This window comes from Vicia villosa, linkage group LG1 (assembly GCF_029867415.1).
Source record: "Vicia villosa cultivar HV-30 ecotype Madison, WI linkage group LG1, Vvil1.0, whole genome shotgun sequence".
Taxonomy (NCBI): Eukaryota; Viridiplantae; Streptophyta; class Magnoliopsida; order Fabales; family Fabaceae; genus Vicia; species Vicia villosa.
In genome coordinates this window covers 119,944,038-119,957,046 of record NC_081180.1, presented here as the reverse complement: position 1 = coordinate 119,957,046, position 13,009 = coordinate 119,944,038, and the positions used below count along the sequence as shown (strand labels likewise).

The window sequence follows — 13,009 nt, the reverse complement described above, 5'->3', positions numbered from 1 at the left end:
TCCAGTGTTCCATGAAAGGACAAAACATATTGAGATTGATTGCCATGTCGTGCGTGACAAGGTTCTTGCGGGAACAGTTCACCTCATGCTATCTTCGAAAGAACAAGTAGCTGATATTCTCACTAAACCTTTGCATCCGGGTCCCTTCATCAATCTGCAGTCCAAGCTTGGAATGATTGACATTCACTCCAGCTTGAGGGGGGCTGTTAAGATAGAGGAACCACATGATAGTTACGATACTACTCCATGCATACAATCCACCTAACTGCTTTTCAGTTTTTCTGTTAGTTAGGTGGTTACATTCAGTTATGGCATAATGTTGTATATATAGAATGTAAACTCAGTTTGTAGAGTTCATGATGATGAGTAATAAACAATCTATTCTATCCTCTATCTCTCTTCTTCTTCTTTGTACTCCTCTCTATAGAGAAAGCTTGAAGCTTAACACTAAGAAATAAGAAACCTTAAAATCAAACAAAAAACAAACCTTCCAAATTATAATTCTCCAAGACAAAAACGGCTAGAACCCGATAACAAAAAGATAACAATTAAAAGAAAAAATTTCTTAATGGAAGGAAGAAAAAACTCTCATGGCACTGAAATGTTATGGAGAATGATGCTCGGTTGGTAAATCTGCTCCAAACTGGTCATGGCTTCCAGCTGAGGGTATTGAGTTCTCATGGCACTGAAATGTTAAGGAGAATGTTGCTTATAATATAATATGCAAAATTTTGGACAAATCTGATCTGATGCTGATTAGCATCCATCAATTTATAGATTAGCCTTTTTTTTTTTGGTACAAGGGAGGGCCTAAGCCCGACAGGAAAAAAAAGACTAACCACACCCGATTCTAGAGTACCAAACACCCTTTGAATCTTTTACAAAATTGTCAGTAAGCCAACTAGGCATACTCGAAAAAAAGAGGTACCCAACTCCCATCTGTTTTCCATGCAAAGCCAAACAATTAGCACAACCGTTCATCTCGCGGTAAATATGCCGAATCTCCACAATCTCTAATTTACTCATCCAACTATAAATTTGTCGGACTAAATTACTGTTACGCAACTTATTATTCGTCAGCTTGTTACTGATCTCCATTGCTTCTTTAGAGTCCGATTCAATAATCACTCTCTTAAAGCCTTGCTGCACCACCAACTTCAATCCATCAAGAATGCCCCAAAGCTCCGCAATCAAAGGACTGCAATTGCCCACATTTTTAGAAAACCCACCACACCACTTCCCATGCTCATCACGCAATATTCCCCCACAACCAGAACCTGTGTTAGTAGAATGGGCACCATCAACATTTAATTTAACAAAACCTTCAGCAGGAGCATCCCACCTAATAAGCCTCTTAGTCTTATCTCTCTCCATTATATAGTTATTCATCGCAGCAAATTTATACTCCCGAGTTCTTGCAGCAATCTCACCAAGCAAATCATAAGGCTCACGAAAGTTCTCATCATGCATGGCTTTATTTCTCCATCCCCATATAGCATGGCAAGCAGTGGCCCAAAACTCAGGCCAATCACCATCATATTTCATATTATAGGAAGTATCAATCTCCATATTAAAGTGCAGCCAATTCTGAAGATTCATAGAGTAAAACTCCTGCACCACATCGATAGGAATCACCATATCCCACACTGGTTTTACATGACTACAATCTCTAAACACATGCATTGTGCTCTCCAAATACTTTCCACACCAGATACAATTCACATAGCCAATGCCAAATTGCCGCATCCTCTCCCCAGTTAGCAACCTATCGTGCTTTAACAGCCAGACAAAGCTTTTAATTCTCTCCGGGACCTGTAACTTCCAAATCCTACTCCACTGCTTCCCTATAAATGGATCATTCTTCTCCCTTAAGAACTTATAGAGCTTGCCTATAGACACAACTCCATCATCCGAAGTAGCAACTTCAAAATTGTCCTCCCCAGTATCAACCAAAGGCGGATGAACAGAAGCAATAAGCTGCTTGATCTCCTAAGGCAGCCAATCTAGTAAGTTCCAGTCCCATTCTCCATCGTTCCTTACCAAATCACACACTTTCATATTAGACATATGGCACGGAATATCAATGTTCTCATCCATAATGCAGCTACCTCTATGCACCCAATTATCCTTCCATGCCTTAATCGTTTCTCCATTTCCAACGTTCCACTTCCCAATATCCATCAAGGCAGGAGTAGTCTTCACGATGGCTTTCCACAGATTAGAGTCCGTATTTTTCGCTTTAATATCCTTAGTAACATCCATTATCTTGTACTTTCCCTTCAAAACTCTACACCACAATTCCTCCTCGCCATTTATAATTTTACCACCAAGTTTCATGATGCACACTTGATTCATAGTGTTAAGATCTCGCAGTCCTAGCCCACCATCACATTTACTCGAGGTGATCGTCTCCCAACTAACCGCATGATGCTTCTTTTTAGAGTCAGTGTCACCCCAAATAAAAGCTCTTTGCAATTTTTGAATCTCCTTAATACAAGCCTTCGGTAGCATATTTGTCATCATCGGATATATCGGGATGGCCTCCATAACACTCTTTGATAGAGTAACTCTACCTGCAAAAGAAAGAAATCTTGATTTCCAATTAGTAAGCTTCAGCGAAATTTGCTCAATTACATGATTGAAATCTCCTCTTCTCAAAGCTTGAGCCTTTAAGGGTATCCCCAGGTACTTGCCAAGGCATTTTGTCTCTTTAAAGCCAGATCTATGACACAGCTTCAAACACATACCACGAGAAACATTACTCGAGAACAAGATACTCGACTTCTCCATACTGACTTCCTGGCCAGACATGCGGCAGAAATCATCCAAAGTTTGCTTCACACATTCCATTTGAGTTTCCGTTGCCTCCCCAAACAGAAGTAAGTCATCCGCAAACATCAAGTGTGTTATCCCAACACCCTTCACTCCAACACGGAACGGCTTCCACTTCTTTCTCACCACTGCATGCTCAATCAAATGCGACAACTTATCCATGCAAAGCACAAACAAATAAGGAGAAATTGGATCACCTTGGCGAATTCCTTTACAAGGCTTAAAGAACTCGTTCCTATTGCCATTCCAGTTTACATTGGTCTCCACACTCGTAACTCCATGCATAATCAAATTAATCATATTCTCCGGCAGCTTTATTTCTTGTAAAATTCTCCAAATGAATTCCCAATTAAGTCTGTCATAAGCTTTGGCCAAATCTATCTTCAAAGCGAAATAGCCTTTTTTGCCTTTCTTTTTACTCATACTATGAATAATTTCATTAGCAATAATGATGTTTTTATGAATTGATCTTCCTGGGACAAATCCGGTTTGATAGGGCGAGACCAAATTTGCCATAAAAGATTTCAACCTACCCACTAACACTTTGGTAACAACCTTATAAAGAGTGTTACACAGAGAAATAGGGCGAAACAGCTCAATCCTTTGGGGGTGCTCTACTTTAGGAATTAAACAAATATCCGTTTTGTTAACATCAGCCACAATGCTGGGGTTATGCTAGGCCTTCAGAACAAATTCAAACATGTTCGCACCAACAACTTCCCACGCCTTCTGATAAAATCCAGCAGGAAAACCATCCGGACCCGGAGCTTTCCACGGCTTCATCGTGAACAGAGCATGCTTAACCTCCTCCATAACAATCTCTTTATTCAACTGGTTTAGATCCTCCATGTTAAGCTCTGGAAAACTGATAGGAGTCTGATACCAATTACTCCATTGGCTAGGGCACGCAAACAATTTCTTATAAAACTCAGTTCAATGGTGCTTTAAGTCCTCCTGTTCAGAAATCCAATCCCCATCATCATTTTTCAACATTAGAATTCTATTTCTTTTCCGCCGAGACACAGTCTGCATATGATAGAATTTAGTATTCCTATCGCCATCTACAAGCCATTTTGTTCTAGATCTTTGATGCCACATAAGCTCCTCTTGATTCAAAATATAACTTAACTCTCTTTGGAGCTGATATTCAAGTCTTCTCATACCCCCAACATTGTCTCGCATTTGAAGATTCCTTTGAACTCCTTCCAGTCGTCTTATTAACTCTCTCTTTTGATCCTTAACCTTATCAAAATTAGCAAACTTCCACTTGTCAATACCTTCCACTACCCTCTTCAGATTATTGCCAATACTATCACCTGTATTCCAGCTATCTTTCAACATGGAGTCGTACGTTTCGTTCGTAAGCCATGCATTCTCAAAGCGAAACTTCTTTTCATAAACATTTCTAGTATCCTCCTTAAGGCATATCAAAATAGGGTGATGATCTGAAAATTCAACTCTCATCAAAACCTTCACAAACGAGTCAGGAAACATCAATTTCCAATCATCATTACTTAAGGCTCTATCCAACTTCTCATAGATTCGCTGACCTCCCCGAAAAATAGGACTTCTCCAAGTAAACGTTGGCCCCTTCGCCTCCATGTCACTCACTTTACAAATATCCGTTCTGTCTCGCATTCTTTTGCACTTACTAAAAGAAGGCACCACACCACCTCTTTTTTCACTAACATACGCAATATCATTGAAATCTCCAGCCATCATCCATGGCCCTCGCATAGTGTTAGAGATATCCTTCAGAGCATCCCAAAGCTTCTTCTTGCTATTCTCATGCGGTCTCGCATAAATAGCCGTAAAAAACCACTGACTACTATCTTCCATTTTAATTCTAGAATGAATATACTGGTCATTGTTCTCAAGAATGAAAACATCCATGGCACCAGATTTCCAGGCCATAGCAATCCCTCCAGCAAAGCCCCTATTACTACTACTCTCAAAAGTGTCGTATCCCAACTTCTTAAGAGATTTAGTAATAATACTAGGGTCACATCTAGTTTCCACAATCACTAGCATACAAGGCTTGAATCTATCAACATAACTCTTACAATAACGATAAAACGCACTGCTTGCAGCACCACGGCAATTCCACACCATAATCTTTTTGTTTGTCATCATCATTAACCAAAAAATTGAGAGCATCAAGACCCAAACCAATCAAAGAGTTTCACAAACCACTTCTTCTTCCTCATCTTCCTCCAGGCTATCATCACGACCTTCCCTACCTTCATCATTTATTTCAGCCAAACTAGTGTCATACTCTCCATAGACAAAGTTGTGACTTTTAATAATATGGTGGTTTGTATCAGGTGGCTCATCAAGAAGTATATCCTCGTTTTCAGGAGCATCTTCAGAAATATGCCTTTCTCCAGCAACTTCATCACTAACATCAGTCCGCTCCACCTCCTCATTATTGTCGCTATTCAACTTTCTAACCAGGTTGAAAGTTTCATACGTAGTAGCCAATTGAGAGTCCCCTATATTAAACTTACTCAGTACTCCCTCCACTCCAGACGTACTAATTCCACTTCCCTTTTCTTTGGTATGTATGCTGCCACGCGTCGCCAGTTTATTCGCAGCTTTTAGATTATTACATTGAGTTTTTTGCTTTTCCTGACGTTGTCTCCTGCCCCCACTTCCATAAATAACTGCTGTCTTTTCCTGATTGGACTCCTTCATCAAATTGCTAGTGCTCTTTTGCCACGTCATCACCTCATTTGAAATATTCTCCTTTCGAGCCCTCGTGTCATCAATATTCATCTCCTCATGCACAATCCCATGCACATTACTGCTATCATTACTGCCTTTATTTTTTCCAATATTATTTATAGTAATAATATTTGAACTTTCCCCATGCACACTAGGTTCATTTTTATCAGTAATAACAACCTCATTAATCTCATTAACATCCTGGTCTATTCCTTCCAAACTTAGAAAACGCGATCCACTATTCACGGTTTTAGCAATAACTCTCACCGGAACTGTGTTTCTCCGCCCATCCACTGCCTTCTTTCCTCTCCGTTGCTTCTGCACAACCTTCCACGGTCCATCACCTTCTTCTAACTTATTTTGAACATCTCCCCCTATACTCTCCTTATTTTGCTGGATCTTCCCATGGCCATCAATCTCCTCACCCACCTTATTTTTGTTAGTATCTGTCAGAGTACACCCAGCTTTGTAGTGACCATACCTGCCACAAACCAGACAAAGTAGATGCAATCCTTCATACTCAATTTTATAGTTACTTCCCCCAATCTGAAACATCCCCAATAGAGGTTTAGACAAGTTAACCTCAACACATATACGTGCATACTTTCCTCTCTCCTGTTTTGTAGTAGTTTTGTCAACCTTGACCGTTCGACCAATTCTATTTCCAAAACATGTTAAAGCTTTGGGATGATAGTATTCAATCGGCAGTCCCGCAATACGAACCCAAACAGCAACTTCATCAATCGTGTCACTTTCAGGGTGAAAGTTAGGTTTCCAATCTTTAACAGTAAGATAGTGATCATAAATGAACCAAGGTCCATTCTCCATAGCCGCCTTTTTATCGTCTTCATGTGAAAAAGCTACCAGATAGTATTCATTGCTTAAATCAATGATGCTTATGACACCTTTACGCACCCATAATTGATATAACCTATTCTCCAGCGCCTTATAGCCTATTCTCCTCCCGAGAAGCTTCACGATCACTCCCCTCCGCCAAGGCCTCTGCATCTTTTTCTCCTCCTCCACAAAAAATATGAACTTAGGGCATTCATACCCTCCAATGATCTCTTCCTCAATAATAACACCTCCTTCCCCAACCTCCAGCATACTAGCATCCTCTTCAGCCACTTCTTTCATTCCTTGCCCAGTAATAATATCTCTGAATGAGATAGAATTACCTTTACCGCCATCACCCTTTTCCTCTTTACTTTGCTCCGTAACCGTGTCTTTAATCTTTTTAGTGCTTCGTTCATGTAGATCGAGTTCTGCTGTGCTTTTGGCAAATTCGGCAGGGTTTTGGACAAACCCTAGCAGAGGATTCGGATCACCCATCACTTGATCAAAAAGGGGGAGAATGTGAAGGCAAACCTCTACCATACCAAGCAAGGCTAATCTAATTTATAGATTAGCCTTGCTTGGTATATATTTGCTTGCTTTTGTTTTATTTTGCCTCTATTTCTTTTTAATTGAGGAAAGTTCAATGTCCAATTTAATACAGAGACGGACGAGTAAGGGTAACAGTGATATCTTTTTTATGTAAAGATATTTGGATAGACTAATCTTAAAAGTTGGTGCACTAATGTACTATATCTATATCTTTTCTTCGGTGTGAAAAGTTTAAAGTTGAAGCCGTGGCAATCAGGTTTGCTTTTGTTTCTGCCGAGGATGGAACAATCATTATAGGCATACTGTCAAAGGTGAGTCTTTGGATTCTGTGAAAGTAAAACCATCTATAAAAACCAGGCTATAGTTGGGCTGGTATAGAATTTCTCTAATTCAAATCATCTATAAAAACCTAATCAAAGTTTGTGTGTTTTCAAACTATTTAATACTGCATTACAATCCCGAACCAAATTTTGAAGTTAATAAAGTAACTATATTGATTTGGATGTAAGGATATTGCTTCTTATTCCTTATAGTTGGAACCTTCATTTTGACTACACAGAAGAATATTATATAATGCCCCACCTGTTCAACTGATATAGCTTATTATCTCTACAATCCACAGGTATTGCTGCCCATATTTTTAAATAAATTTTTATGCAAAAATTGCCTGATTTGAAGTTGGTTTTAATAGCCTTATTTTTATGAACCGGTCCCTCATGCTATCAATTCCAACATTTTGATCATACAATTCGTAGCGCTGAAGCTGAATTTTATCCTGAGATGTGAGAATGCCGAGACTTAGGCTGGATTGAAGCAAAGGTTGATGTTATAGCCAATCTCCAAATAGATAATTCTCAGTATTGGGTGCATGGTGAACCTCTTGACAGGTCGATGCAGTAGTGACAGTAAAATTGATCTTCTAAGAGGATCCACACCCATGCCACCAAACTTAGTGGTATAAATGGGTCCTATTTAATATAATGGTGAATTCTTATTTACCCAACTCAAAAAGTTGGGTAAGGTTACCTTCTATGTAAAATGCTTTGAAAATAACAAATAATTATAATATTTAATAAATAATTAAATGTGTTAAGATTAGTTGGCATCATGTAATTTGTGGAAGGTACACTACCCAATTATTTAAGCAACTTAACTACATTTTTTAAATATCCATACCACTCATCTAAAATTTTAAAATGGGTTCTATAAATTTCACAATATATTTCAAATTTTACATTAACTTGTAAATATTTAATTCAAAAATCAAATAGTGGGTTAAGCCAAGTGGCTGTGCAGAGCCACTATTAAAACTTTGGCCACTACAAATTTCAGTCAAATATACAAGACACTATGACATAATGCGATTAGAAACCGTGAAGCCACTGAATTTTTCAGTCGATATTGATGCTCTAAGGCATATATATTCGCTCGATGTTTCATGTTGAAATTTGCTCAAGGTGGAAAACAGCAAATCGTGAGATGAACATGCCTTTAGCTAATAGTGAGATGCATTGCTTTTATGTTGGATCTATTTTTATACTGCTGTAGCATATTGATGATGTATTATTTGTGATGAGTGCATGTCTGGTAACATGATGATGATGATGATGATGATGATGATGATGGATTGTATTTTGGTGACTGTCTTTTGATGAGTATTGAATGGCATATGGTTTTGTGAGTGTGTATACTGCATGCATACTTCCTCTATTTGGATGGTGCATACTTGAATGGATGCCTTGCTTTTGACATATTGAGAATATATAGGTGCAATGCATGTACTTTTGTTGCATTCATGTATATAATGACTGCATCAGATTGATGTGTTTATTTTAGACCAGTTTGTTGCAGGTTATGATACAGGTACATTGTGCGTGGATGGGCTGGTAAACTTCTACATTTTAATCAACTCTTCTGTTAAGCATATGATGTCTCTAATTATTAGAGTCTGATTTTTATTTTCAAAGTGATTTGGTATCTATTTAAAAAATCGCTTTAGTCTGGAACTTTGAGGGTCCATTACTATGTAATCCCTAACTAAGCCTTCTCTTTCATAGAAGATCCAATATTATGGTTTATGGTTTCTAGCATTTATTGGTCTGCTTTTCTTTCTTTTTCTCCTTTTATTTTAGTGCTATTCACATTTCTATTTGAGTTCTAAAATCGAAAAACTACAAATTTTACTAAAAAGAGAAGAAAACAAAATGCCAATGTCTTGTAGATGTTCACTTAATTTATGGCTCATGACTTGGTTTCAGGATGGGATATGGCTCCTTACATTAAGGCAATTGATTTCCAACAGTTCTTTTACTTCATTGTAAGTAGCAAAACATCTACCACTTATATTTGTTTTAAAATGATTTTTTCCTTGATTATTCAAATCTTCTTTCCATGCTTTAACTACGATGCTTCTGCGATATCTTGTGTAGTAGATGGGAGTTATTGCGTAGTCGAACGAAGGAGCGTGCATTACTGATGATGGATAAGTTAGTATGTGTTATATTTCGGTAACATGTTAGCTTTATATTTAGAAAACTATATCATTTTTCTGGTAATTGATTTTTCTATATTCTTATCCTAATGAACTACTTTTATAATTTAGTGCCAAAATATTGATATAAAGCTTCTCATAGAAAAAGGTCATAATCTATCAACTTTAATTAATTTTTTTTATGGTTTATACTGCCCGTAATTGAATCACAAACAGTGAGCATTACTTAAGACAATAACAAGCAATATTTCAAATTTTAAGGTTGCAGCAAGGTTGTATATATTTTAACATTTAATTTAATATAAATATAATACATTGAAGTTTTTAAAAAATAATCTTTATACCTAATACCTATAAATAGCACACTGGATTCGATCTGGCTACTATGTGATTGTGAATTGTTTTGATTTACTTACTGCACCTAATAAAAATACATACATATTTCTGCAGGTGAAATATATTAATGAATCTTCTCCTGAAATTACAGAAAGAATTCCTTTTAGTTATGGTGTTTATATGCACAATATGTACTTTATGATACAATAATAAAATGTTCAATTTCACGGGTCACTATCTCTACAATATGTATTTTATTTTAAGGGTTAAATATGTCAGGGGTCCCTGTAAATATGCGACCCTGCAATTTTAGTCCTTATAAAAAATTTCTTCAATGAATGATCCTCATAAACTTTTCTGTTCCCAATAATGGTCCCTCCCGTTAGTTTTCACTAACGGAGGCTGACGTGGCACGCCACGTGGAAGACAGTTTGAAAAAAATCTAAAAACGTTTGAAATTGCGGGGGTTTTAAACCTCCTCTAAACTAACCATAGAAAAAAAACAAAAAATATTGGTTATGAACTTTTCTCAAACACCTTGCAAGCAAGTTTGGCATATGAATTCAACAACTCAAAAACAGGGGCGGAAACACTGATTTTATTTTCTTTCATTTTCTACTCCATTCGAGATGAAGCAAAACTATATATCAAATCACTTTATCATCCATTCCCTGTTAACATTTGCACTTCAATTTAAGACCTGCAAAGCAGCTTCCTCCATAAAGGGTTTCACATTTCCTTTCCTGAAGCTGGCACATGCGATTTTGATGTATGTGTTTTTTCTTGCCAAATTTTGTTTGGGTTATCAGTTATGGTATATGCTTTCATAGAGTTTGGCTGAGGCTGCTGCATGGGATTTTGTAAATGAAAACAAAATTGAGATGGTTGTTATTAACACAACAATGGTTGCTGGACATCTGTTACAACCAGAGGTTAAAGAAAGTGTTCAACCAATTCAAGACATAATAAATGGTAATTTTTATTTAGGGGTATTTGCAGATTATTGATAATTGTTTTGTGATAATTGTTTTGCCCATATTCACGCATATGAGATTGTTTCAGCTAGCGGAAGATATTGTTTGTTAGAGAGAATGGTACACTGTTTACAACTTGCTAAGATTTTACATGATCTGTACCAAACATTACAAATTTTAGACAAGTAAGTTCAATCATAAAGACACAATTTGAGGAACAATCTTGTCTCTTTTTTTCGTGCCCTGGATTTAAATGGTTAATTTTTTCCCTTTTTTTGTTTTTGTTTTTTACTAACATGCAGTTTATAATTTAATCAGTTGTGAGGATGATGAGCCATACATGCCATTGTATCAGTTTTCTAAGGAAAAGATTAACAGTTTGGGAATCGAGTTTATTCCTTTAGAAGTCAGTCTCAATGTTCAATCAATGTTCACAACATCAATCAATGTTCACTGCATATACATATTATTGTGCCCTGCTAAAATTAAAACAAAAAAAACTAACACATGGAAGGATATGTTGGATCAGAAGAAGTTTGGTTATAGCAGGATAGGAAGGTTTGCCTATTTGGGATTAGCTTGCAAGATAACCTTTTTGTTTTGTTTGGTCTTTTCCACTGCAGGATAAGTAAAGGTTTTATTGATTGTTACCATAGTTAGTTAAAGGCACTCATCATTACTATCATTTTTATTTGAAATATGAATTATGGTTTAGTTTTAAGGGCATAAATATTTTTGAACGAGAAGATTTTGAAGTCTTAGATGTTGGCTCTGATTCAATAATGGTTATTCAAATGCTTCAAAAAGGTTGTGCTCCATGTCATGTGGGTTCTATGAAGAGTCGCTTTGGAGGAGGTTTAAAACCCCCGCAATTTCAAACCTTTTCAGATTTTTTTCAAGCTGTCTTCCACGTGGCGTGCCACGTCAGCCTCCGTTAGTGAAAGAAATATGTTTATAGTATAAAAAGATATCATTTTTATATACAGTTTTTTTCTAAAATAAAAAGATATCATTTTTTGAAATTAATAAATAGACAATCTTAAAATCAACACAATATATACACTTTAATATCAACACAATAAATCTAACTTTAAAACATTAACTTTTATTTACAGCTTTTATTTAACTGCTAATCAACACAATACACACACTTTAATATATATCAACACAATAAATCAACACAATATACAGTTTTTATTTAACAGTTAATATCATATAAATATCTAATAATTAACAATTATTTCGAAATTAACTTTAAAAAAATAGTTTATATTATTATTATACAAACAAAAAAAAAACACCAAAAATCAAATATATAAACACTAAGAAGGAACTCATCAAACTACAAAATAAAAAGCTACGGACTAAGAAGGAACTCATCAAACTACAAAATAAAAAGCTACGGACTAAGAAGGAACTCATCAAACTACAAAACAAAAAGCAAGAGATCTAAGAAACAAAAAACCTTACAAACAAAAAAACAACCTTCCAAATTATAATTCTCCAAGACAAAAACGGCTAGAACCCGGTAACAAAAAGATAACAATTACAAGAAAAAATCTCTTAATGAAAGGAAGAAAATAACTCCACTCCAACCACTATTGATTCATAATGAAGGTAAGATTATCTAACCATGTAAAGAAGAGGCATGAGTACTTTAAAGACCATTTTAGATATCATTTTTAAGTCAAAAAGCAATGCTCATGTCTTTTCATGTCATACGCGTTAACTCTAAGCATTCACAAGACTTCATTGATGGAGAGAAAATAGAAAGAGAATGAAGAAGATATATGAATTAATAGTTTGCATTATTAATTGAAGAAGAAATTAGTTACAACTATCTAATATAATTACATCAAAATAGTTATGTTACATCATCATTCTAACTAACTCAGTCTAACTAATAAAACAATTGCTAATTAAGTAAGAGAGTGCATGGTATTATCATGCACATACAACGTGGGAATATTTTATTCTTCTTCTATATGCTCTATTATTAACATATTTACTAGAGAAAATTAAATCATTTCGAAATTTTTAAATAATTCAAATCACATCATGTCAAACCATCAAAATATCTTCTATTATCTTATCTCAGACACCTAGCCTACCAAAAAAACTCATGCAAAGATATAAATTTTTATTAATAATAGAAGACCATACCGGCCACTTAAATATCTTATAATTAAATAATGACTCACTTTGAATTTTTCTTACTCATTTTCTAATTAAAAATTCAATTTTCTAAAATTAAAACAAGAGGTCT

The 13,009-nt window shown here is 35.8% G+C and overlaps 2 protein-coding genes across 2 annotated transcripts; one reads left to right on the top strand and one right to left on the bottom strand.

Moving 5' to 3' along the window:
• Positions 1-3,765: 3,765 nt before the first annotated feature.
• On the bottom strand, positions 3,766-4,944 carry LOC131652797 (uncharacterized). Its single transcript, XM_058922757.1, has one exon. It carries the CDS (start codon positions 4,942-4,944, stop codon positions 3,766-3,768), a length of 1,179 nt encoding a protein of 392 aa, XP_058778740.1.
• A 2,092-nt stretch (positions 4,945-7,036) lies between these two features.
• Positions 7,037-11,375, top strand: LOC131652787 (cinnamoyl-CoA reductase CAD2-like). The gene is made up of 8 exons (XM_058922747.1): positions 7,037-7,070; positions 7,180-7,253; positions 8,760-8,805; positions 9,201-9,259; positions 10,600-10,741; positions 10,832-10,928; positions 11,062-11,149; positions 11,367-11,375. Exons 1-8 carry the CDS (start codon positions 7,037-7,039, stop codon positions 11,373-11,375), a joined length of 549 nt encoding a protein of 182 aa, XP_058778730.1.
• Positions 11,376-13,009: the final 1,634 nt, after the last annotated feature.

What these genes read in the sequence shown, in the direction of transcription:
- LOC131652787 (XM_058922747.1), top strand. Translation starts at nt 7,037, where the DNA reads ATGTCCAATTTAATACAGAGACGGACGAGTAAGG. An exon ending in AATTCAAGACATAATAAATG is followed by an intron (nt 10,742 to 10,831) that starts GTAATTTTTATT and finishes AGATTGTTTCAG; the next exon opens with CTAGCGGAAGATATTGTTTG. An exon ending in ACATTACAAATTTTAGACAA is followed by an intron (nt 10,929 to 11,061) that starts GTAAGTTCAATC and finishes TAATTTAATCAG; the next exon opens with TTGTGAGGATGATGAGCCAT.
- LOC131652797 (XM_058922757.1), bottom strand. Translation starts at nt 4,944, where the DNA reads ATGGTGTGGAATTGCCGTGGTGCTGCAAGCAGTGCGTTTTATCGTTAT.